The sequence below is a fragment of the Lissotriton vulgaris genome, chromosome 1_1 (genome assembly GCF_964263255.1).
Source record: "Lissotriton vulgaris chromosome 1_1, aLisVul1.2, whole genome shotgun sequence".
In the NCBI taxonomy this organism is placed as follows: Eukaryota; Metazoa; Chordata; class Amphibia; order Caudata; family Salamandridae; genus Lissotriton; species Lissotriton vulgaris.
In genome coordinates, this window is record NC_141685.1 from 730,746,329 (window position 1) to 730,772,615 (window position 26,287).

General features: G+C 48.0%; 1 protein-coding gene across 2 annotated transcripts in view; it reads left to right on the plus strand.

Annotated features, from left to right (window-relative positions):
* Positions 1–25,484, plus strand: part of TDRD5 (tudor domain containing 5) — a 1,550,608-nt gene extending 1,525,124 nt beyond the window's left edge. For both annotated transcript variants that reach the window (XM_086955296.1, XM_086955303.1), the window contains exon 15: positions 24,881–25,484. In XM_086955296.1, the coding sequence (XP_086811422.1) occupies positions 24,881–25,221 (341 nt within the window). In that variant the 3' untranslated portion in view covers positions 25,222–25,484. The remainder of the gene's footprint in view (positions 1–24,880) is intronic.
* The last annotated feature ends 803 nt before the right edge of the window (positions 25,485–26,287 follow it).

Below are 26,287 nucleotides of genomic sequence, written 5' to 3' on the forward strand. Positions count from 1 at the left end.
CCTATACAACAAATAACCGGTGGATATCGTGGGAACAGCACCAAAGGCAGAGGACGTGGAAATAACAATGCCAGATCCTCCGCTCCCAACAAACAGTGACGCCTTGTCACTGCCCCCCGACCATTTAACACCAGTCGGGGGGAGACTCCAGCAGTTCCTGCCGGTCTGGGAAGGCATTACCACAGACAGGTGGGTGAGACAACTTATCCAATACGGCTATTGTCTAGAACTAACCTCCACTCCCCCCAACCTACCCCCAAGGCACCGTCCTATGTCCGCAGAGCACATGCACTTATTGCAGCACAAAGTACTCTCCATGCTGCAAAAAGGGGCAATAGAACTCGTGCCTGTAAAAGAGCAAGGTACAGGGGTCTACTCTCTGTACTTCTTAATCCCAAAAAAGGACGGTTCCCTGCGGCCCATTCTGGACCTCAGACCCCTCAACCAATACATACTGTTAGAACACTTTCATATGTTAACCTTACAGCAGGTCCTACCATTGCTCAGTCAGGGCGACTTCCTGGCAACCCTGGACCTCAAGGATGCATATTTCCACATTCCCATTCACCCAAGTCACAGGAAATATCTCAGATTCACCATCAACAATCAACATTACCAATTCAAGGTCCTGCCTTTCGGGGTCACCACTGCCCCCAGGGTGTTCACCAAGTGCTTAGCAACTGTGGCTGCGCACCTTCGGAGACAGCACATCCATGTCTATCCCTACCTGGACGACTGGCTTGTTCAAGCAAAGTCAGCCCAGCAGTGTGCCAGCCACATATCACGCACAATTCACCTCCTATACAGCTAGGATTCTCCCTAAACTACCAAAAGTCGCACCTTCAGCCCGCTCATGTGCAACAGTACCTAGGGCCAACAATAAACACTCTAACGGCAACAGCGCAGCCAAACTCTGCCAGAGTCAACAGCATGCAGCTGCTAATTCAAAAATTCAGGCCCCAACAATCGCTCCCAGCGCAAGTATTCATGCAGCTGATCGGTATGATGGCCTCCTGCATATTCATAGGCCCGCACGCGAGGCTACACATGCGTCCCCTTCAAGAATGCTTAGCACAGCAGTGGAACCAGGCTCATGGGCATCTAAAAGACCTAGTGTTGGTGACCGGTCGTGCATACAACTCTCTGCATTGGTGGAACACACAAAACCTGTGCAGGGGATGACCGTTCCAAGAGCCTGTCCCACAAGTAGTGCTGACGACGGACGCATCTCTCCAGGGCTGGGGAGCGCATGTCCTCCATTATACTGTGCAAGGACTATGGAGGACACAGCAGCAAAAGATGCATATCAATCTTTTGGAGCGGATGGCAATCTTCATGGCGGTGAAAGCGTTCAAATTGCAACTGTGCAACAAAGTCGTGTTGATCCGGACAGACAACATGACTGCCATGTATTACATTCAGAAGCAGGGAGGCACACACTCTCCGCAACTATCTCATCTAGCCCAGAGCATGTGGAAGTGGGCCATCCAGAGGAACATATTCTTCATGGCGGAACATCTCCCAGGCAAGGACAACCAGATGGCGGACCTGCTCAGCAGGCACAGTCATCAAATGCACGAGTGGGAGATTCACCCCTCAGTGCTCCAACCATATTTCCAGCAGTGGGGTCATCCAGAGATAGACCTCTTCGCCACAAAGGAAAACGCAAAATGCCAGAACTTTGCCGCCAGGTTCCCACACCCGCAGTCTCAGGGCAATGCGATATGGATGAACTGGTCAGGCAAATTTGCGTACGCTTTTCCCCCAGCTCCGCTCATACCGCTAGTGGCGCGCAAACTGCGCCAGCACTCCCTGACGCTCATCCTGGTTGCTCCAACGTGGGCACGACAGGCTTGGTACTCCACGTTCCTGGAACTTTCAGTGGTGCCTCACCAACGGCTACGCCTCACACCCAGTCTCCTCACTCAGAGCCATGGAGACATTCAGCACCCAGATCCGCAACAGTTGAGCCTTGCAATATGGCTCCTGGGGTCTTAGAGTTTGGCTACCTCAACTTACCCCCTGACTGTATGAACATCATCAAGGAGGCAAGGAGACCTACTACCAGGGCATGCTATGCGGCCAAATGGAAGCGATTTGTCATTTACTGTTCCAATTATGACATAAATCCGCTGGATGCGTCCACGCAAAACATCATATTTTACTTGCTGCATCTATATCGATGCATTCTGGCGTATAGTTCCATTAGGATATATTTGGCCGCCATGGCAGCTTATCTTCAAAACAGGCAGCATCTTTCCCTTTTCAAAGTGCCTGCCATTAAAGCCTTCTTAGAAGGACTCAAAAGAGTGATCCCTCCCAGACACCCTCCTTCACCTGTCTGGAATCTAAACATCGTTCTCTCCAGGCTCATGGGGCCACCCTTTGAGCCTCTTCATTCTTGTGAGATACAGTTTCTTACATGGAAGTGGCTTTTCTGATAGCCATCACATCGCTACGCAGAGTTAGTGAGCTTCAAGCCCTAACAATTCAAGAGCCCTTCCTACAAATTCATGCAAATAGACTAGTGCTGCGCACCAACCCCAAATTCATGCCTAAGGTGGTCTCGCAGTTTCACATTAATCAAACCATAGAACTGCCAGTTTTCTTTCCAAACCCAGATTCAGTGGCAGACCGGGCACTGCACACCTTAGATGTTAAAAGAGCTCTCCTGTATTAAATCGACAGGACAAAAGACTTTAGAAAGACTAAACAACTGTTTGTTGCCTTCTCTCCACAACACAAAGGCAACCCTATTTCCAAATCAGGTATAGCCAGATGGATTGTTAAGTGCATACAAATCTGTTATCAAAAGGCTAAACGCACTTTAACAGTTCCCCCAAGAGCGCATTCCACACGCAAGCTAGGGGCATCCGTGGCTTTCCTAGGTAACATTCCACTAGAGGATATATGTAGAGCAGCCACATGGTCCACCATACATACATTTACCAAACACTACTGCGTAGATGTACACTCCAAACAGCAAGCCGCTGTAGGACAGGCTGTTCTCAGAACTCTCTTTTAGACTGCTGCAGCTGGCACTGGCAACTGCCGCTAAGGAGGTAACTGCTATTTATTCTATGCACAGATATGAATTCAGCAGCTCACATGCCTCGAACGGAATATGCTACTTACCAGTATGCATCTGTTCTTGGCATGTAGGGCGGCTGACATTCATATCGCACGCCATCCTCCCCGGTGCCTGTCGCAGCTGTAGCACTCAGAATCATTTTCAGGCATGGTCAAAACTTTCAGTATTAAACTCCATCTCTGCCACAATGGCGAAAAACAATCTGGGGATGGAGAGGATGCCCATGCGCACTCTAGTCCAGGGGAGGAGCCACCTATCTCGTGTTACTTCGAAGACTCTTCCAGGACAACAATGTGCAATCATCCGGACCCAACACTAGGCGGCAATCTATGCACAGATATGAATGTCAGCAGCCCTACATGACAAGAACAGATGCATACTGGTAAGTAGCATATTCCTAATATTATGTCTGGTTCTGTATCTGTTAGTAGGTCAAAGATGTTGTGTTTCATTTTGCTTATGGAACTGTCATTCGTAAGAAAAAAATTTTGATCTGATCCTTTTCTTTAGTAAAAGGGAGGGTCTGGGTTATTGTTGGTCTTATGCCTTGAGCTTTTTGTGGATATGTGGTGTACTATTGGTTATGACTTGTTCTTTGTGTATATGGGAAGATGAGGAGGTCGAAAGTGCAGCTGCAGTAATGTTGCTAGGACTGTGGCATTACTTGTCTTCTCTGCCCTGGTCAAGTAGGTTTTTTTGCCATTAGATGGGGTTTTTATGGAAGAGTAGGAGTCAGATTGTGTTTGTGAGGCTGTGGGTGTAGGATTTCGTTTCTGTGATGTACAAACGGTGATGAGTACTGTTGTGATATAGTATGGGTGATACAACGTTTGTGAGTGGTAATGGTTGTCTTTTTTTATTTATGTTTAGTGGAAGAGATATGGGTAAGGAGTAGTGCAAGAGGGTGGTAGTCCTGTTGCTGTGGTCTGAAATCAGTGATTGATAAGAGGAGTTGATGGGTGTGTATAAAAGTTGTGGATGAGTTAATTTGTGTGATGTTTAGTTGTGCTGAGTGATTAAGATGTTTGAGATCTTTTCTGATAGTAAGGTTGGTTATGCAGTTAGGTGAGGGGTGTTGGTGAATAGTAGTAGAGTTTGTGAGTGGGAGATTGTGGGTTTAGAGGATGTTAAGAATTGAGGCACTATGTATATCAGATTTGTTTTAGTAGATGTTTGTGGTAAGTGGAGAGAACAGGTATGTGTTAAGATCAAGATTTTTGAGATGAGGTATATTAGGATAGGTAAAATAGATGGGATTAGTGAGGGTGTCTGGGGGTTAGCGTGCTGTATTGGGATAAGATTACTGTAAGAGGAGGTTAGGAAGAGATAGCAGGGTATGAGAGTAGAATGAGGTTGATTTGATTCGGAGAATGGATAGGGAAGTGTTGGGTGGAATTGATGTATTCATTGTTGAGATAGGGTGTAAGTATGTGCAAAGTGAGTGACCCAGGCCACTGGAATTACTGTAGTTATTTAGGATAACAGAGTGAAAGGACAGATGGTATGGGTGAGTGGTTGTGCATAAGGAGTAGGTGGAAAGATAGGTAGAGAATGTGCATCAGTATGATGTGATTATGGATACATGTCTGTTTAAAAATGAAGTGTGATGTGTTGTAACATTGTGTAGAGGTTATGATTGTGGAACTGGGAGTGGGGTTTACTACAGAAGTAAATCTTTATCTTACCTTTTATGTGGAGGAGGTATATCTGCTTACTTGTTGTGAGTGGGCTTTCAGGTGGAGTTTCGGGCAATAGGACCTTTCCATGCTGAAAGAGACAGCATTCTTAACCTGACACTATTTACCCAGACGCCCTAATCATTCTGTTTATGTAACTCTAGTGCTCTGGTGACCTTCGCCAATTGGAACCTTAGCCCTAGGAACCGGTAGGTGCCCAAATTCTAAACCCTAACCCATCGGAACCCTAGCCCTGTGGACCAATAGGCGCTCAAGCCCTAAACCCTTCAGTCGATAGAAACCATATCTGTGTGGACCAGTATGAGCCCGAGTCCTAAACCCTGAGTACTAGAAACCCTGTGGGCCATGGGATCCCATGCGCAAAACCCTGCAGCAAATGGAAACCTTTCCTCTGTAGATCATGTGAACTCAAACTTAAGGGGCTGTGCAAGGTGGTAGGGAAAGATACTGGCATAATTTAGGTGACTCTGGTCCTTTTCCAATCACTTAGCCTGTAACTGGTGTGCTGAATGGAAAGAGAACTGTTGCTCTGCACAGAATATCCTCACACTGTACAATGCATACTTTGCAGCTCCTTTTCAACACTGAATGTAATGTCTAAATCTAATCCCCTTAAGATGCTATCATGACCTTTAATATCATTGTCTTAAACTCCCCAAAGAGTAGTGCTAAGCAGACTCAGTAGCACACGTTAACACCAACAAAATTAATTAAACAGCCTCCAGACACTTAAACTTGGATTTTGATTAACTTTTGTTTTGGTTTTGAACACTTTAGCTCAGTTTTTAACAAAATACTTCAGTACAGTTTTTAAAGAAAGGAAGCCCTAATCGGGTGCGCGCACACAAACAACAGATTCAAACGCAAATTTGCACAACAATAGCTCCCTGTTCTTACCAGCTTTGCTCTGGTCTTGCTCTGTGCCCCGCTCAGAGTTCACAGAAGTTGGGTAACATGCAGTGAAGATGGCTACCTTGGGTCCTCTCTTCCAAACAAAGAGGATGTGCAAGGTGGGAAGGAAGGAGTAAGTCCTCTGAGAACTGGATCACGATGAACACCCTGCCCTCATGTTGATTCACTGAAACCTGAGGTAACACTAAACAATAGGAGGATGGACATGGCTATGAAATCAAGAAGCACCAGAGGCATCCTAACCGAGACCCAGGACTGAGCCAGAGTAATCAGGATGGTATCCTGAATGTCCCAGACTCGTTGAGGTGTTGATGGGGTATGATGAGGGATTGGTGTAGGTAATGAAAAGCCCTTGAGCACCACAGTTTCCAGGATTGCCTTCATGAAGGGGGTATTTTACTTAGTGTTCAGATAGGACATCACCTAGCTGATGGCAAATGGCAGGGAGATCAAGAGGGAGGCCATCATCAGCCTGTGCTCCATGAGTGACTGGGCCTTGACAACCTTGAGCAGCCACTTGATGAGGTATGTGGTCATGTCTATCGACAATATTCGCAGATGAGTTGCAGACACTTTAGAGGGGCGGGGGAAGCCGAAGTAACATGTCAAATTGGAGGTGTTCCCACGCCACAGCGAACCACAGGTAGTGTCTGTCGGATGTCAGGAAGGATACATGGAAATATGCTTCTGTAGTAGGGGATCTCTGTGTGTAGTCATGATCTAGTGAATAGTCCCGCCCATGTGGAGTGGTGTGGCTCACTGGTTAGAGGCGGCAGACCTGAAAGCAGAGGTCAGCCCGGGACCAGGGTTCGATTCCCGACGCGGCAGGGTCTTGGGCCATGGTCAGCGCACTCGATAATTCTCGCCTCGGTGCCTACTCCAACCATGGGTCCCACTCAGCAACTCTGGGCAATAGCTTGCTTAATCTCTACTAACGGCCCCATCAGCACCGGGGATGCTTGTCTTCACCTTGGAGATGCCCAGGAGGGACCATCTCACAGGGAAAGCCAGGATGGGTTCCCCAGCCGTATACAGCGCCGGGATGCCCCTTTGCTGGGGCAGCTGTGCGCTTTACAAGTATACGACACACACACACATGTGCGTGGACCATGTCTCTTAAGCTGTCTTCTGTGCAGACCTGCATAGACACTTAAGAGAAAATTAAAGACAAATAATGCAGCCTATACCTACAAGGCTACACTGTCCAGTACTTCAACTAGAAATGCAAAGGATATTCCACCAATATCACATTTAACCCAAACTGCTAAGTTTCACCCAAAGAGAAACTTCCCTTTCACAAACTCCTTGGAATGATAGAGAGGAAGGGATGGACAGACAAGCCCCATAGGCTGCCATTATGTGTCTGGAAAAGGGATACCGTGCCTTTAAGGAACTTTCCAGAGACCCTCAGTATCTCAGAATGCACAGCCAACGCCCTTTTACTTTCAGTTCTTTTTTCCGGCTCCTTCTAGCAGGACCCTGGAGCATTGAGCTCTCCCTTTTTGGGTGTTTTTCAATTTTTGGCACTTTTCAAGTGTTTTGAGTGTTTCACTCGGCGTCTGACTGCTTCTTATTCCTTTTGCTGGGGTTTTTGGCCAGTTTTGCCCACTCTTTTGTCGAATATGCCAGCTTTATTCGACAAGTGCCCTGAGTGTGCCAGGAAGAAGGCTAAATCGGACGCTCACAGAGTGTGTATCCTCTGTCTCCCTTCCTCCCATGTCCCTGAAGACTGAGAGATTTGTCAATCCTTCTCCAGGAGGACCCTGCGGGACAGGGAGAAAATTAGTCTCCAAGGCCTGGAAGAACTAAGGAGACATCAGGAACCAGGTGGGTCTGGGCATGGAGGGACTAGGTCTTCGTCCTCTGCCCATGGTTCGGCCTCTGGGGGGCTCCCCAGTCAAGAAAAGGTCAGGAATAGGCACAGATCTCCATCGATGTCCTCGGCGTCGAGAGGGATGACCACCACCTGCTCCCCGTCGCCCCAGGGCTCTGGGTCGAAGCGTCGTCGCCGTTCGACGTCGAGGTCTTCATCGACGTCGGGACACCATTGACGTCGAGATGGGTCCAAGAGGCGCCGGCGCTCGTCGTCAAGGCGACTTCGCCGTCGAGGTCGACTCGACGTTCGACGTCGAGGAGAAGAGGGTCGACGTCGAGGGACATATCGACGTTGAGACGTTCAACGTCGAAAAAGAGGTTGAGGAAGGAGAAATCAACATTGAGGGGGCGATCATGGGCCAGGACTGTCCCATGCCTCAGTGGTCAGCCTGTCTTCTGCATCCACGAGCCCACGGTCAAGGCGGCGCCGACGCTCGTCTGAGAAGAGGTCTGCCTCGAGAACATCCTCGTCAAGACCTGCGCAGAAGAAGAAGAGGAGAGTGGTTAGGTCTCCGGACTCTGTATATTCTCAGACCTATTTGCCTTCTAGGCCCAGGACGCCTACACCTCCTCCTTTGCCTAAGGAGACTCCTCCTCCTCCTCAACGTCCTACTCTTCCTCCTCCACGGTCTCTATCTCTTCTGCGCTTTCCGTCGCCTCCTAAGGGGCCGCCACAGCCTATTATTCCGGTTCTGCTTCCGCCGCCTGTACGGCCAGTGGATCGCCCGAGGCCTAGGAGGTCTAGGTCACGGTCCAGTCGGAGACACCGATCAAGTAGTGACCGTCTATCTTCGACAAGGTCCCAACATCGTCACCGGAGGGACAGGTCAAGGTCCCGTCGTACGGACTCTTCCAGTGCATGGGAATATTCGCCCACCTTATTGGATTCCCCCCATATGAGAGTGTCACCGGTGGATGACATTGTGTTGTTTCAGGAGGTGTTATTGAGAGGGGCAGCTAAGCTGGGGATTACTCTAACGGTACCCACACCTTCTACATCGTGATCTTCGAGACCTTGCACAAGCGGCAGTTGTCTCGCACCTTGTTGCCCTTGGTGCCAGGGCTGGAGGAACCGGCTATGGAGCTCTTCCTGACTCCGGCGTCAACGAAATCCGCTCCTTCCGGGCTGCAGAAAAAGTACAGGCCCCTAGACTCCGATCCGGCGTTCCTTAGATCAGGCCCGGTGCTGGATTCAGTAATCGTCACTGCGGCCAGGAAGCAGCACGCTACTGCCCTGTCTTCAACGGTGCCTCCAGATAAGGAGAGCCGTCAGATGGATTCAGCGGGAAGAAAAGTCTGCGGTACGGCTGCGTTTTCCATGAAAGCTGCGAGCTCCACGGCTTTCTTGGGTCGATACGACCGGTCTTTGTGGGAGTACTTGCAGCAGTTTCTGGAGCACCTTCCTAGGGACAAGAGGGAGGACTTCCAGGAAATCATCAATGAGGGCATGCTGGTATCCAATCAGGTGATCAGCTCGGCTGCAGATTCCTCTCTCTTGGCGGCTCATGTTTGCTGCCACGGGATTAACCTGAGGCGCCATGCCTGTTTGCGCCTGACATTGCTGAAACCAGAGGTGCAGCAGAGAGTCGCCAACTTGCCGTTCTCTGGGTCAACGTTCTTTGGAAAGCATGCGGATGAGGAGATGGCCCGCATGAAGGCAGAGGCAGAAACCCTAACCGCTGTTGGGTTAGAAAAGCCAAAAGAGCAGAGGAAGACCTTCCGTCCCTTCCAGAGACGTTTCGGTGCCCAGGGAAGAGGGCAAGGTCGTCAAGCTGGCCAGCAGCAGTACCAGCGGCGGCCATTCCAGAAGCGCCAGAGGGGCAGAGGCGGCCAACAGTCCTCTTCGACGCCCAAGGGCCCGGCCGGGTCTAGGCCCTGAGGTGTTACTTCCTCCTCGTCCGTTACCCGCTCCGGTGGGGGGAAGCATACAACATTACTTGGCAGAGTGGAGAAAAATTACTCAGGACAAGTGGGTGCTGAATATTGTTTGCAATGGATACAGTCTTCGTTTCGTCAGCCCTCCTCCAGCGATTCCACCGGTTTGCTCGCAGTTTCAGCTGCTCGAGCTCCAAGCGGAGGCCGATACTCTGTTAAGAAAAATGGCGATAGAAGACCTCCCTTTGTCTTAAAGGGGAGAGGGTCTTTACTCCCGGTTCGTTCTGGTGCTCAAAGACAAGAACGAGTTCAGGCCCATTCTGGATTTGCGACAAGTAAACAAATGGATTTGCACGGAGACAGGGAGAAGTTTCACATGCTGTCTCTGCACCAGATTTATCCTCCGCTGCAAAGAGGAGATTGGCTTTGCGCAATAGATCTGCAAGATGCATACTTCCATGTGCCCATTGCACGGAAACATCAGAAGTTCCTGCGAATTCTGGTCGGCGCCCATCACTATCAGTACACCGTACTACCGTTTAGACTGAAGTCTGGGCCCAGGACCTTTTCAAAGTGCATGGCAGTGGTGGCGGCTCACCTAAGAAAGAACAAGGTGTTTGTCTATTCGTACCTGGACGACTGGTTGATCAAAGCCTCCACCTTCCAAGAAGCGCAATTGCACTTCAACAGGACGGCCGTTCTGTTAAGCCAGCTGGGGTTGCACATAAACATGTCCAAGTCTGTTCCGACTCCTGTCCAGTGCCTACAGTACTTGGGAGCCTCCATCGATACTCTTTTAGCAAGCGTGTCTACTTCGGAGGAGCGACGCTTATCGATCCTTCAGAAGTCTCAGGCTCTCAAGGCGGTTCCATTTACGACAGTTAGGATGGTGTCTTCTCTACTGGGGTCGATGGCCTCTTGCATCTTCATCTCACCACACGCACACCTCCACATGAGGCCGCTGCAGGAATGCTTGGAGGATCCGTGAGACCAGAAGCGGGGGAGCTAGGACGACCGGATCCGGCTGTCCCTTCACGCTCACCAGTCCCTGAGATGGTGGTGCTCAGCAGAGAATCTCCACAAAGGGGTTCCATTCCACAAGGACATTCCCATTCAGACTATCATCATGGATTCTTCTCTCCACGGCTGGGGAGCGCATTCCGACCATCTCCAGATCCAGGGACCCAGCAGAATCCAGGTATCACATCAATTTCCTGGAACTCAGAGCTGTTCACTTGGCACTGAAGGCCTTTCATCCATCCTTCCAGACCAACTCCTTGCTTGTACAGACGGACAATACAACCACGATGTATTACCTCAACAAGCAGGGGTGCTCGAGATCGCGCACACTGTCACAGGAAGCGCAGGCGATCTGGCACTGGCTGCTAGCCAAGGGACTGGCGAAAACAGCTACTCATCTGCCAGATGTGCAGAATGCTCAGGCGGACGCACTCTGCAGGATGATCCAAGAAAACCACGAGTGGGTCATAAACGACGAGGTGCTTGAAGACATCTTCGCCAGATAGAGCACTCCTGACATAAATCTGTTCGCCACCGCCAAAAACAGAAAATGCAGAGACTTCGCCTCCAGGTATTACTAACTGGGGACTCTGGGAATACGTTATGGATCAGCTGGTCGAACAGCTTTCTGTCCGCTTTTCCACCCATTCCCCTGATTCCGGCAGTGCTCATCAAGCTGTCTTAGTCCAGGGCACGGATGATAATCATCACTCTGGAATGGCCCAGACAGTGGTGTTTCACAGACCTACCTGCTTCACCGGTCTCTCCTACCTCACCTGCGTCTGCCGTGTCGGCCGACCTTCTCACGAAGTTCGGGGGGCAGATGGTGCACCCCAACCTCTCATCGTTGAGTTTGGCGGCATGGCTCCTGAGATAGTGCAATATGGCCATCTTCCTGAGGATTGCATGGACATATTGAAGGAGGATAAGCGACCCTCCACTAGGTCTTCTTACGCTTACAAGTGGAAAAGGTTCTGCATCTGGTGCATGTCTAAGAACTATGATCCGACGACCTGCAATGAAGATGTCATCCTTCCATACCTTTTGCATTTGGCTCAGTCTGGCCTTAGTTTTCATTCCATTAAGGTTCACCTCGCAGCATTAACTGCCTTCGCAGACATCCTTCATCCAGATTCCTGTGATAAAGGATTTTTTGGAAGGATTGAAGAAAGTGTTTCCTCCTGTTCGCCTTCCTTCGCCTTCGTGGGACCTGAATGTGGTGCTGTCCAGGTTGATGAAGGAACCTTTTGAACCTATTCATAAGGCTTCACTGCAGCACCTATCGTGGAAGGCGGTGTTCCTCGTGGCCATTCCATCGGCCCGCAGGGTGAGTGAAATTCAGACATTGTGTTGCCAGGAACCTTATACTGTATTTCATGCTGCTAAGGTGGTGATGCGTTCTCACCCTAAGGTCCTTCCTAAGGTGATCTCTGTTTTTCATGTTAATCAGACTAGAACTTTACCTACGTTTTTCCAGAACCCTTCCACTCCAGCGGAAAGATCTCTTCATTCCCTGCATGTCAGAAGGGTGTTGAAATTCTACCTGTCAGGACTGGTCTTGCTACCTCTAAACAGTCAATTTCTAGGTGGATTGTGTCCTGTATCCAGTTATGTTACCAAAAGGCTAATCAGCCCTTAGGGGGTAAGCCGAAAGCTCATTCCACCATTGGCAAAGCGGCCACAACGGCTTTGCTACGTAATGTTCCCATTGCAGATATCTGCAGGGCTGCCACGTGGAAGTCGGTCCATACCTTTGCTAAGCACTACTGTCTGGACTCTGATGCCAGAGCAGATGCTCAGGTTGGGCAGGCTTAGTAAGAAATCTGTTTGCACAGTAGTGGTGTGGTCTTTTTTCTCCACCGCCTGATTAGTTGTTGGGATGGGCTTGCCGTTCTATTCACTTGATTATTATTATACACAGAGATCCCCTACTACAGAAGGAGTAGTTTCTTACCTGTAACTCCAGTAGTTAGTAGGGGTATCTCTGTTATAGTCATAAGCGCCCGCCCTCCTCCCCGGTGGAGAAAATGATACTGTACTGTATGCTACAGGCCTTGCTTTATACACCTTCAAAAAGAACTGAAAGTAAAAGGACTTTGGCTGTGCATTCTGGGATACCGAGGGTCTCTGAAAAGTTCCTTAAAGGCACGGAATCCCTTTTCCAGTAATATAATGGCAGCCTATGGGGCTTGTCTGTCCAGCCCTTCCTCTCTATCATTCCAAGGAGTTTGTGAAGGGGAAGTTTCTCTTTGGGTGAAACTTAGCAGTTTGGGTTAAATGTGATATTGGTGGAATATCCTTTGCATTTCTCGTTGAAGTACTGGACAGTGTAGCCTTGTAGGTATAGGCTGCATTATTTGTCTTTAATTTTCTCTTAAGTGTCTATGCATGACTGCACAGAAGACGGCTTAAGGGCATTATTGTTGATTGCTCCGGGGTCCACGCACATGGGCGGGACTATTCACTAGATTATGACTATAAAAGAGATACCTCTACTACAGAACTGGAGTTACAGGTAAGAAACTACTCCTTCCAGCATGTCCAGGAACACAATCCAGGGTCCAGAAGTGAGTGAATCTAAGCTAGAGTGGAGTATTTTGAATTTGTCCTTTCTCAAGAAGGCGCTCATTGGCCAGAGGTCCAGCATAGCCCTGATGCCCTCATCCTCCTTTGGCATGAGGAAGTAACAAGAGTAGCATTCTTTGCTGTTGAGTCTGACAGTCCCTCAATGGCACTGATTGGCCAGGAGGTGGTTGACTTCTTGCAATAAAATGGAGACATTGTCTGTAGAAATTTGTCCTGGTGCAGGAGGAATATGAGCATGGAACAGAATGAAAGGCAGAGAATATCCGCTTTAAACTTTTTGTAAAATCTATTGGGCTGACATGATGAATTTCCACCCAGGGAGGAAATCTCGAATTTTGACCTGGCGTCTGTTGTAGTAGGGGAGGTGGAAGTAGGTGACTGCTTCTCCTGCTGATGGGAGGGGTTTTGATGGCCACTGAGATCTCTGCCGCAAAAGGTCTAGATCAGTTGCTGCATCGGCTGATAAAATTGATGTTGCCAATATGCTAAACCTCTAGAGTAGCCCCGAAACATTCTATACTGGTGGAATTGGAGGACTGGTTACAGTAATCCCAGGGATTGTGCTGTGGAGCTACTGCCTTTGAATTGTACCACAGCTATCAGCTTTTTTCCTGAAAAACCTACAGTCATTGGATGACATGCCCATAAGAGAGGCCTGCACTGCCCAAGAAAATCCAGTTGCCAGCATCCACGTGTGCCACCAAAGAACCATGCTGGCACTGTTCATGCGGCCTATGCAATCAGTGTTGTCCAGGCGAGCTCTTTGTACATATTTAGCTGCGTCTTGTGCAGCCTGAATTGTTTAGACAAATGATCAATCAATCAATCAGGGTTGGTAAAGCGCTACTACTCACCCGTGAGCGTCTCAAAGCACTGCTCCGTTGGTTGCTGGAATCACCCGAAAAGGCTGGTCTTGAGGGTGTTCTAGGATTTGATTGCTAGGTAGGAGGACTTGACTCCTGTTCTTGTCTTGCTTATACATGGAACGGTGGCCAGTGAGAGCTGAGATGATCAGAGATGTCTTTTGTGTGTGTGGAAGGAGAGGTGGCTGTTCAGGTATACGGGTCCAGTGTTGTGAAGGGCCTTCTACGCGTGGGTGAGGAGTTTGAAAGTTATTCTTCTTTTGATAGGAAGCCAGTGGAGATCACGGAGGTGTTGGGTGATGTGACTGCGACGGGGGGTGTTCAGGATCAGCCGGCTGCAGCGTTCTCGATAGTCTGGAGTTTGCAAAGAAGTTTCTTGTTGATTCCGGCATAGAGAGCTTTGCCGTAGTTTAGTCCGCTGCTGATGAGTGCGTGCATGACAGCTTTTCTGGATTGGTTTAGGGTCCATCTGAAGGTCTTTCAAAGCACGCGGAGGGTGTTGAAGCAGCTCAAGGAGACGGCGTTTATCTGGCGGTTCATTGTGAGTGATGAGTCTAGTATGATGCTGAGGTTTCGTGCGTTGTCCATCGAGCTAGGGGATTTCTGAGGGCGGAGGGTCACCAGGAGTCATTCTATGTGGAGTGGGTGGAGCCAAGGATGAGGACTTAATTCTTCTGAGTTGAGTTTCAGGCAACTGTTCTTCATCCATGTGGCGACAGCTTTCATCCCTTCTTGGGAGTTGTGTCTAGTGATGTTGGGTTCGTTGGTGAGGGAGAGAATCAGCTGAGTGTCATCGGCATATGAAAATATGTTGAGCCTGTAATTCCTGACGATGGTTGCGAGGGAGACCATGTAAAAGTTGATACGGGTGGGGCTGAGGGAGGAGCCCTGGGGCACTCCACTGTTGGTCTGTGTCGTTTCCAAGAGGTAAGGAGTAAATCTGACCCACTGAGTTCTGCCGATGAGGAAGGAGTGGATCCAGTCGAAGGCCTTGCTGCAAATGCCGGCGTCTTGTTGTCTGGTGGCTAGGGTGTGTTGTAAGACTGTGTTGAATGCAGCTGAGAGCTCCAGGAGGATGAGGATTGCCGGTTCGCCCTGGTCAAGGAGGGAGCGGATGTCTTCAGTGGCGGCAAGTAGAGCGGTCTCTGTGCTGTGATTGTGTTTAAGAACCCGGATTAAGAGATGTCCAGGACATTGTTAGCTTTGATGAATTTTGCTAGCTGGGCGTTGATGACCTTTTCAATTACCTTGGCTGCGAAGGAAAGCACCGATATGGGCCTGAAGTTCTTAAAGTCCGTCTGGTCAGAGGAGGGTTTCTTCAGAAGGGAGTTGACTTCGGAATGTCGGGGAAGGTGGTGTTCTTGAAGGAGCAGTTGATAGTAGTTTGGGTGCTATGGCTGTGGAAGATGTGGTGTGGGCATGGGTCTGAGGGGGCTCCAGAGTGGATGCTTTTCATGGTCTTCAAGGTGTTTTCTGTCGTGAGCGGGATCCATTTGAGCAAGGTCTGTATGGCAGCGTCGCATGTGGGGGGAGCTGGAGCGGTGAGGTGATCTTGGATGTCCACCAGGACAGCCGACAATTTCTCATTTGGCCATGTTTTACAACAACTGGGTGTACCTGCCCAGAAAGCATACCACATTCAAGGAACATAGGGCCAGTCTGGCTGAAGAAAATGTATTTTTGCTCGAAGCGTCAATACATTTACATTCAATGTCTAATCGTATTGCAGGAAACACATTTGGGTTAACTTTGCTCATTAGCGCTAGTACAACAAGCCTTTCAGGTTTGAGATATGATTTTAGGACATCCAGGACATCAGTGGTGACTGTCGCCTGGCCATGGGTCTGCTATCAGGAAGGGGCGAACATGGTTTTGACCTAGCGGGCATGAGGGTGATCCTGAATGCCTTAATAAAGGGCAATAGCGGCTGGAAGGAGGCTAGACATGATTGGAGTATTTCAGTCAGTGTTAGATTTTGTTTCTACACCAGGAAACTCTAAATCTAACACTTCTGCTTCTCTGAGCACAACCACTGCAAAAGAAGAGCTTACTTCCATTGGTGGATCAGGTAGAGTGTCCAGCTTGACTTTTGGGATTTTCTCCCCATTGACATTTTGTAGACCAAAGTAAAGGTCTTCATCTGTGTAGTGAGGAGTCAGTAAGTTCGCTGTCTCTTTCTCATTGTCGCCGTCATGGGGAACATTTTGCCTCAAGCATCCGGTTGGCCCTGATAGCCCTCCTACCAACCATTAGAGCTATGCTGGTGCAAGGATGATAGGTGGGCCCCAGTTGTAAAGGTAATTATATACCTTGAAGAAGCAGGTCTTCGGGTTCTTCCTGAATTGCCGGAGTGTTGGAGCATTCTAAATATTTCTAGGTTTAGATTGGCACAAATGTAGTCCGGCTTAATTTAGAGGGAATGTGTAAAGTATTTTTGCAGCACACAAACGGTAATAAAGTGAAAACACAATACAAGAAAAATCCAACATCAATTTAGAAAAATAGGGCAAATTCAAATACATTATTTGACACAAAAAGGACAAAAATCCAATCGTATCTATGGAGAAATGTAATTTTAAAGGTTTTAGGTAAAAATAGTGCTCAAAAGCACAAAGTGCCAACTGTGGTTATTTGGTTGTGCTGGACCACGACAAAGTCACAAGTTCAAGCCAACCGCAATGGAGTGTGGGTCGAATACAGGGACCAGGTTAGGCCCACTAAGAATTATACCTAATGTCCTTGATATAGGGCACTCTGCAGCGCAGTAGCAGATCCGAGGAGCGATACAGGGCACTCGGTTCAGGTGAGCGATGTGGCCTCCGTAGTTGAGTTGTGTCCGCTCCAAGTTGTCGCACTGCATCGGTTCTGATGAGGAGTTGCGAGGTCTGCATCGAGTTATGTTGCGCTGTGTCAGTTCCGATAAGGAGCTGCGAGGCCTGCTTCAGGTCTGATGGGGACCACAGCTGGTCTAGCAGAGCACCTTTTTCCCCACTTCTTACGGTCTGGGACTGGGGAGGCAGCACTTCGGGGTTAGGACTCATTGCAGGCAGATTCCAGGTGCAAGGTGCAAGTGTGTTGGACTTTGTTGTGTCCCTGTCGCTCAGAACAGGGGGCCAGCAATATAGCCCTTGGAGTCACTCGGATGGTCCTGGGTTCAATGTACAGGCGCAGTCCTTCTGCCTCAGGGACCAGAGCAGTCCTTCTTGAAGGCAGAGCAACTAAGCACTCCTTCTTGCAGCACAGCAACAGAGCAGTCCTTCTTCTGAGTCTTCCACATGTCCAGAAGCGATCAGAAGAGTGGGTTTGAGGGTTCTATTTTTATACATGGTCCGTCCTTTAAAGAAGGAGACGTTTCTAGTGGTTGCCCTTTCAAAAGTGTTTGGAATTTCCTGCCTCCCTACCCTGGGTCCCAACTCTGTCTGCAGGCATAAAAGGCTAGTGTGAAGTTATTTGTGTGAAGGCAGGGCACAAGCTATTGTTTTGCAAGTGGGGCTAATCCCCGCCATCCTGACTAAGAGGGCCCATCTGGCACACCTGATCCCCCTATTGTGTGGCTGTCTAGGAGGAATATACAAAAACCAACTACACCCAGTCATGTGACCCAGGAACAGGCTGCAGGCACCAAATAGTTAGGACAGGAAAATGCCAACTTTCTATAAGTGTTACAGCAAACAAATGATGGACGGAATGCTGACAATGCAAACATTCTCCCCCAGTCAAAAGATCTGGGTTAAATCCATTGTTCTTTTTCCCACTACGCCACCCTAGTTCGGACCCAGCCATGTGCAAATCAGCCTTGACCCTGTGCCCCATGGGAACAGTCCAGACCAAACTGCCAGGCCAGGTCCTCCCTGGACCGGAAATAAGCGTCCTGGGACCCGTTTCAGGGTATGTCACCCTTCTTCAACCAGGCTAGCTTGAATCCAGTGGCACAGTGAGCAAGGGACCCACGTCTGGGCATACCCATCCCACTTAGGGCAAAACGTGTACAGCAAACCACTGATGGACGGAATGCTGACAATGCAAACATTCTCCCCCAGTTAAAAGAGCTGGGTTAAATCCATTGTTCTTTTGCCCACTACTCCACCCCAGTTTGGAACCAGCCATATGCTTCGGGAAGGGGGCTGGACCAAGATCTGGAGGCATCAGTCTGCTGACCACAGCTCTTGAGCTTTGCCAAATAGAACAATATAATTCTTTGCACTATTGATTTTTCAGTATGTCAAGATAAGGACGAAAGGAAATGAGGAATTGGAGTTGATCTGCGTTTGACACAATTTCCACACTGTATGCTCTCACAATCGAAGCTTGACTTTTGTAGCTTTCTCCCCATTTACATTTTGTAGACCAAAGTAAAGCCTTTATCTGTGTAGTGAGGGGTCAGTAAGTTCTCTGTCTCCTTGTCATTGTCAGCGTCATGGGGAGCATTTTGCCTCAAGCAATCCGGTTGGCCCTGAAAGCCCTACTACCAACCATCAGAGCGATGCTGGTGCAGGTGTTCTCAGACAACTCGACCGCCATGTCCTACTGCAACAATCATGGCAGAGGTTGGGCCATGGATCCTGCTCCAAGACTCTTTGAACCTTCAAAGGATGCTGGCTGCACTTGACGGGGTCCCTGAACAACAGAGTTGACGAGCTGAGCAGACATCAGCTGGCAGGCCACGAAAGATGTCTCCTTCCTATGGAGGCGCGAAGAGTCTTTTTATGGAGGGTGTTAAACGACTGCGCACTGCAGGTCACTCTAGGAAATTCACTGGAATATGTATTCTGCTTGCAATGGAAGACAAATCTCCTGTATGTAATCTGGCTATTGACTTTCCTACTTGAATTTCTCTCCCAGAAACTTCAGTACAGATCGGGTCCAAATCATCTTAATAGCCCCGTACTGACCCAGGAAAATGTGATACCCAGAGATCTTGACCCTGAACATTTGCCCTCCAATAAGGCTACCTATTCAAAAGGACCTCCTGTCTCAACAACAAGGGAGGGACCTGCACCCAAATCTCTACAATCTACACTTCTGTGCAAGGAGATTGAGTGGCAGTAGCTGAGTTCCTTCAACTTACTACCGAGGTAGTAGATTTCTTCCTTAAAGCTAGGTGTCCTTCAACAAAATGTATTTATACTGGACTTAGGTAGAAGTTTGTGGCCTGGTGTGGGATCCGTCATCTTGATTCTCTGCAAGGTACTCTTTCTGATGTGTTGTTCTTTTGTCGTATGCCCAGTAATACTGTGCAGCGGAAACAGTTAAAGGTTATATGTCCTTAAAGGCTAAGCTTCCATGTTTCCTCCAAAACAGTTTGCCCAGCCACAATGGTACATCAATTTGTTTCGCATATTTGTTATGTGTACTACATTTGCACCTATGCATAGTTGATCCTTACAATTTCTGACAAACAACCCAGTCTGTCAATTACATTCAGTTCTAAATGAGTGAACTGCAGGTGCTGTTGGCGCAGCCCCCTACACCACTTTCTTTCCATTCAAATTGATGCTAAGGACTTGTGCTGCCTTCCTGAAAAAAGTGGTATTACCATTTCATTTTGGCCTTTTTCGCTTTACCATGCCCTTCAAAAGAGGAGACGCATCATCAGCTTGACTCTAAAAGAGCAGTGTTCTTCTATATTGACTGCATTAGAGGCCACAATGTAGATGCACAAATATTTATGGCTTTTGCTTGGACCAGAAAAGGTAAAGTGGTACTCAAGAGGACTTGCTTGAGATGGATCGTCTACTACATAAAGTTATGCTATGCATTGGCCAGGAAGGGACCCCTGTAGGCCTTCAGGGTCATTACGCCAGGGTGCAGAAGGGGTGTGCCTGTCCTGGACATCTGTCAAGCTGTGTAGTGGGAGCAAGTGCATACTTGCACCAAGCACTACTGCCTTAACAAGCAAATCCGCAGAGTTGGCTGCTTGGTCCTGCAGAACTTTTAAGATTGAGTCCACTCCTCAGACCCTACACCTCTTTGGAGGTACTGCTTTGGTACCTACACTAAAGGAGAGGGAATTGCAGTTACTAGTATCAATCAGAAGAACAAGTTACATACCCTTGATAATTCTCTTTCTGGTGAGTATTCTTCAAACCTCAGATTTCTCAATGCCCTCCCGCCCATACTTTCTACAGAATGGACATCTGCAAATCGTAAAAAGGTCCTAAGTTTGATATCGGCACACTCCCATTGACAGTTAAGATTGTTCCACATCTTTGGGCTCAGAAGAGGAAGTAAACAAAGAAAGTGACATCTGTTGCCGGGGAGGCCCTTATATGCAGGTCCACTCCTGGCCTACCTGACGCATCCCTAATACAAGCTTTACACAGAAGCACGAGGAAAGGAGGCCCTCCTCAAGGAATTCAAAGAGGCACATATTACAGTTATCCTAAATCTGACAGACCTCCAGACCAATGGGCCTCCTATCGGCCAACTTCTCTTTTCAACACTGAAACGGAAGTTCTAGTTACTCGCTAACCAACTTTTCCAACTATTCGTGGACCTGGTCCCTACAGATCAAAGTGGCTTTATGCAGAACCCCTCAACCAGGTATTATGTCACATGGGTATTCATTGCCAAGGAGTTGTCACAAGAGGTTACTGGATCCCTTGTTCTTGATGGACTTTGGAGAGACATTTTATAGCCTATCATGGGGGGATTACCCATTTCCTCTCATGTCACACAACATTTTTGGCCCCCACTTAATCTCTTACACCCAACTATTATATCCGGGATTGACAGCGCAAGTAAGGGTTGGCGTACTTTATCAGATGCTGTCCTCATTAGGCAAGGGACCCGCAGAGGCATCTATTATCTCCCCTGTTACATTCCCTAGCTATTAAGACCCCATCACTCAGAGACAAGACATAAAAATCACCTTATTCCAATGGATGAAGGCAATGGTTGATAAAGTAGCTGACCTCCTATTATACCTCAGTAGCCATGGAATGACTTTACCTAGGTCATCCAAATATTGAACAAATTTGTGTAATACTCTGACTAAAAGTCAACTGAAACAAGACCAGGCTCTTCCGGCAGTGTCCAACTACTACTTATCTGTCCTAGGCTACCCATCCAGGCATACAGATCAATACACCCCTCATTAAATACCTAGGTAGTCTGGTTTTTATTAAGGAGGCAGTTGTTTGTGTAGAGACCATACAGCCAATAGTGGACCATATTTAAGAGGACTTGCATCTCTGGATAACACTACCCTTCTCTATAATTAGGAGAATGGCTCTGGTTTAAATTATACTTCCTCCCCCCCCCCCCCCCCCCTCCCTGAATTCTTATATATACTCCAAACGTATTTGTATTGGCCCCTCAGTTTCTTTTCCAAAACCCTTGCTTCCCATTTAACTTCCTTCATGTGACTGGACGGTTGCTTTATAGATACCATGACTAACTCCTATAAATCCACATAAGACCGCAGTCTAGCCATGGATGACCCCTTGTCATACAATAGAACCGCTCCTTGACAAATAATAAATGATTTGATTTATGGATCATGTGAAGGCCCGGCCTACAGACTATACAACTGTGGGCCCTTGGAAGCGCTGCTATGATTGATAACTTGTACGGTGGGAAACCCCTCAAAGAATTCCTTTGGCAACTGGAGGAGTCTTAAATGCCCGGCAGGCCTCCCTATCTCAAATATATTGTGCAGACAAAATTACAGGCGAAACTCCACTTTGGCTTGGAGTCATGTTCCCCCAGATGCAGCGTTGAATAGATTTAGGAACTGGGACAGGCTCTGAATATTGTCCCAAGACAGTACCATGTCTACTACCACAAAATCCTTTGAGTCTCAGACATTCAAAGTTTTATCACTACCTGCCATTAAGAGACACCCTAACACAATTTCTGATAAATAATAATAAAATTCCTAAAATGTACACACTTTCCCATAAATCTAAATGAAATTCCTAAATTCAGCGCAATAGACACCAAAGCTAGTATGTCTCAGTTGCTATCTAGGGGATTAGCCTTCCGTTATCCTATTCACCCTTGACACCATAGACAAACTAAGGCACGCTTGTCACTTATCGCAGATGCAACGTAATCCAGACCCATCTCTGATGTCATACTTAAAAGGGTGGCTTTCTTCACATGATATGGACGTAGTAAATAATCTACCTCATTTGGGCTGCAATGGCAAACACTCTACAGTCAGTCATAAGACACACTATCAATTTGAATTCCAAAATCGCTTTGCTAAATATAGTAGTCTTATGCTGAGTAAACCTTCATCAGACTCTGACTACTGCTGGGAAAGTGCAACATTGCAGAAAACTGGAGCACTCATGCCTCCAACATTTCGAAGTGGAAATCTAGTCTAGATATTTGTGTTAGAAATGGGATTTCTGGTTGGCTAAGGCATGTGCCAAAGCCAGGCAGAAACCACCACTCTAGTCAGGGCAAGGAAGTCACCCGCCAAAGATAACCCCTGCTCACCCCCTTGGTAGCTTGGCACGAGCAGTCAGGCTTATCCCGGAGGCGATGTGTAAAGCGTTTGCGCTCGCACCCAGCAACAACTCCCAAGGCCCATCACAAAAGAAACTCCACACAAGGTTATATATAAATATAGCCTTTTTATTATACCAAACACATAAGATAATAAACACACACTTTAGACTGTGCCACTAGCACGGGCGAAATTTACAGGGGATAATGTACACACAGGACAGGGCCACATGGACCACTGTCAGGAATAAGCACTGAGTAGAACTAGCACTTTGTAGAAATATCACTTTGTAGTAGTGGCACTTAGAACATAGAATAATTGTAGCACCAAATAGCAAATGTAGCACCCAACCAGTAACCACTGGTAAAGGGTAAGTACACACTACGCAACCCTAACCACCTTAGGCATACATCACGCACGTAACCATGAATTCACTAGCATCACCTATTGTAGGAAAAACAACCTCCTAGGCATAAAAATAAATTTTGAGGTATAGGCATGAAAGGCATTACACATGATGCAGAAATCACATTAGGCAGGTATTCACATTTGCGCCAAAAGATCACAGAACTGACCCCAGGCCAACTTGGCCTCTCAGGTGCTCACAGGCCCAATGTCCAGAATGTCTGGGCTGGCTGCGCAGGCAGCCAAAGAAGATTGCGTAACAGGCCTAAACGATGCAGCTGCCCACTAAGTGCTGGGCAGCTGGGAACGGAGCCTGGCACCAGCGTGCCTCCCGGCTCTCTCCTGGGGCTCTAAATAAACAACTGTGGGCTCTAATTATGACAATGCCCCCTGGAGCCTCATGGGCTTGAAACAAATGCTGCCAACTGGGGGGGGGGGGGCCTGATGCCAACCGGGGCCGCTCTACCCTCCGAAATGCTCCCGAGGGTGTAGGAGCCTCTCTGGCTCTAAATGCGACAATGCCCCCTGGAACCTCATGGGCTCTGCCTTCAACAATGCCCTGTGTGCGTGAGAGCCACGTGGGCTCTAAATCGCCAGGAAATGCTGCCAAACGCTGTGGGAGCGGCCCGCTGCAAACCGGGGCCGCTCTACCACCAGAAATGCCCCCGCACCGGTGGAGCCTCTCAGGCTCTAGACACAGCACCGGCAGGAGGGGCGGGCACCGGCAATGTGCCCCGACGTCCCCCTCCACAACACTGGACACAGGAGCACCACTCACCGGCTTCGCGGGACTCCTCTGGCTGCTCCTTGGTCTCCGGTCACTTGTCTGCCGGTTCTCTTTCTTCTTCGGGCAGCGCGGGGCTCTCTTCCAACACCGGAGCCCCGCCTACACCTTCAGCCGCTCTCTTCTCCTCACGAGGCACCGGCGGGCAGTCCGGCTCTCTCCCAAGCTCTTGGGAGCCCCGGGGGATGACGCGGCAAGTTTTCTTCCGGGTCACAGGAGCGCGGGGTGGGCTCCCGTCCCCTTCCTGTTGAGACACCTGCACTTCCGGGTCGCCGCAGGCAGCGCGGCGGCCATTGACGTACTCCGGGCAGGCTGCCTGCACCACGGGGTAGGCACCCATTAAAATGCACAAGTCCCTGGCGTGGTGGGCACCCGTCAGGTGTTAGAAAAAGTGTAAATACGCGAGGTAGGCACCCGCTTACACAGAAATGCCAACTTCTAGAAGTGGCACTTCTACACCAGACACATTAACGCCGCACACATCATCGCGCAGCATTTATTCACACGAGTCCGCACATACCAAACTCGACCTTGCACTCCCCACACATCAGGAATAACATGGACACACACATTCCCCGTGCGTTCCTATGGGAGGGCAGGACAATCTTACCACACGCACTCAGATTGCCCTCGCACTTTACACCGGGACACAGTGAAAGTGCGCAGAAGCCAAAAACAACTAACACCAGGTCACAATTAAAAACAAAAAGTTTAGGGGTGAACCTGCCAGAAGGGCCAAGTCCAACAGTCACAATATAGAGGCAAAGTTAATGGGACAACTGATGCTGGAGACCTTGCCACCGAGCCATGATCAGAATTGTATACATGCTTGAAAGTAATATGAGTAAACAGGAATTAATAAACTTGAAGATTTATCTTTGAATTGTTGTTTGGTATATCATACATACTGTCCTGTTCATAGACATTTGAATATGTAAGAACTTTGCTATATCATGTGTTGTTAGAAATAATCAAAACTGCCATTAAAAAGAATGACATAAAAATACTCATACCATTAAGTTGAAATTTGCCACATGAGTCTGGATACGACAAGGGCTTAGAGGCTATTTTGCTGACCCAAAGATAGCATCAAGTTTTATTATCAGTTGCTACAGCTCGATTATCACAGGTAGGTAAAGTATGGATGAGATTGTCCTTTTTTCATTACCTATAAATATTTATTTGATATTACTTTAACTAAAAGTGCATTGAAATTGAGGATGAAAAAGAAGAAATTGTAATACTTGGTGGTAAAAGAGGAAATTGTAATACTTGATGGTAACGTTTTCACTATCTGCCCCTTTCCATTTGCAGAAGGGCCAACACACAGGATCGAGACTCCAGCACCTGCAAATGTGGAGCCTGCTCAAACAACAGAAGCACCTGCATCCCTAACAGAGGTGCCATCCATCGTTCAGACTTTGGCCATCTTCAGCAGCCATGAAAAATACCATCGAGATGGTGACATCAAGCGTTCTCCACCAGTACTGGCATCTGATTTGCCAGTGTCCCACAGGATTCATATCCCCCGCATCACTACAACCGCCCTTGGAGCAGCAGCCAGAATGGCTACAGCTGGGGCCATGCTCCACTGGTTTCCTGGTGTAGGTGGAATTGTGAAAGACCTATATCAAGGTAGACAGAGCGAAGAATGAAAGCAGTGTAATTTTCTCCACAGGGTAACTAGTGAGGATCTCAAGGGGGTGGTGGTAGGAAGGTTCAAAGCTTTTTTGTTACAATTTTGATTTATTTCAGCAGGGTCCTTTTTATGTATATATGCAGGCTTTAATAGTTTATCAGGATGAGGTTGCTTGTGTCACATGTAAGGTGGAAATCATTAGAAAATAAACACTTAATTTGTTGAAAAGCTAGTGCTATACGTGTGTGGCTTAGACGCTTGATTGGACTGCTGCATCTAATAAAACGTTGCTGCTATGAATGGAATGCCAAGGGGGGAAATCAATTTATAGGTGGATAGTAAATGTATAAGCAGTCAGGAAACACCACAAAAGAGTAAGGCTGTGATAAAGCTCTTTCAAAAATGTTTGTCTGGTGCAAAGTGCACCACTGGACTCCAGGTTAGCCAACTCTGCTCATTTTTCCTGTGTCAAACTGAGGTGGTTGTGTTGGGGTTTCCTCTGTAGGGCACAACTGGTGAAGGCAATAAAATATAATAGCCTCACTCACCTCAAAGTACTGTTCTCAGTGTCTCTTACACATGGTCCTAAGGTAGGTCTTTGGAACATTGTTTACTTCAATCCACTATTTGACCATTACTTCAATCCATCATTTGACCATTGCATTTGTATTTGTGTTTTTAAATAAGAGACAGCCCAACTTTTCACTTTTGTGAAACCCATCAAAACTCACTTTTTGAAAGAATCTCCTGATGACTTTCGCAGCTGAAATTAATATTTTTCCTCCTCAGGAGTGTAATATCGCCTCTTTATTCAAGACTGTCTTCAAATGTGCTGGTTCTCTATCTGGAATTACCCTTATAATAGTTGCCTCAAAGTACCAAACAATTAATTGTAGGTAACACCTATTTCTCATGGACACTTCTTCCTGTAGACTTCACCTCTTGAATCTCTTCCAGGCACCAGACTGGAAACTCAAAGTTGAAATAGCTCTTCTGCTCCTCTGTTCCCCCACTCTGATGTACTGACGTGAGTTCCTCCTATTATTTCCTGTTGATTCAGATCTGGAATTCTCCTGAAAAAC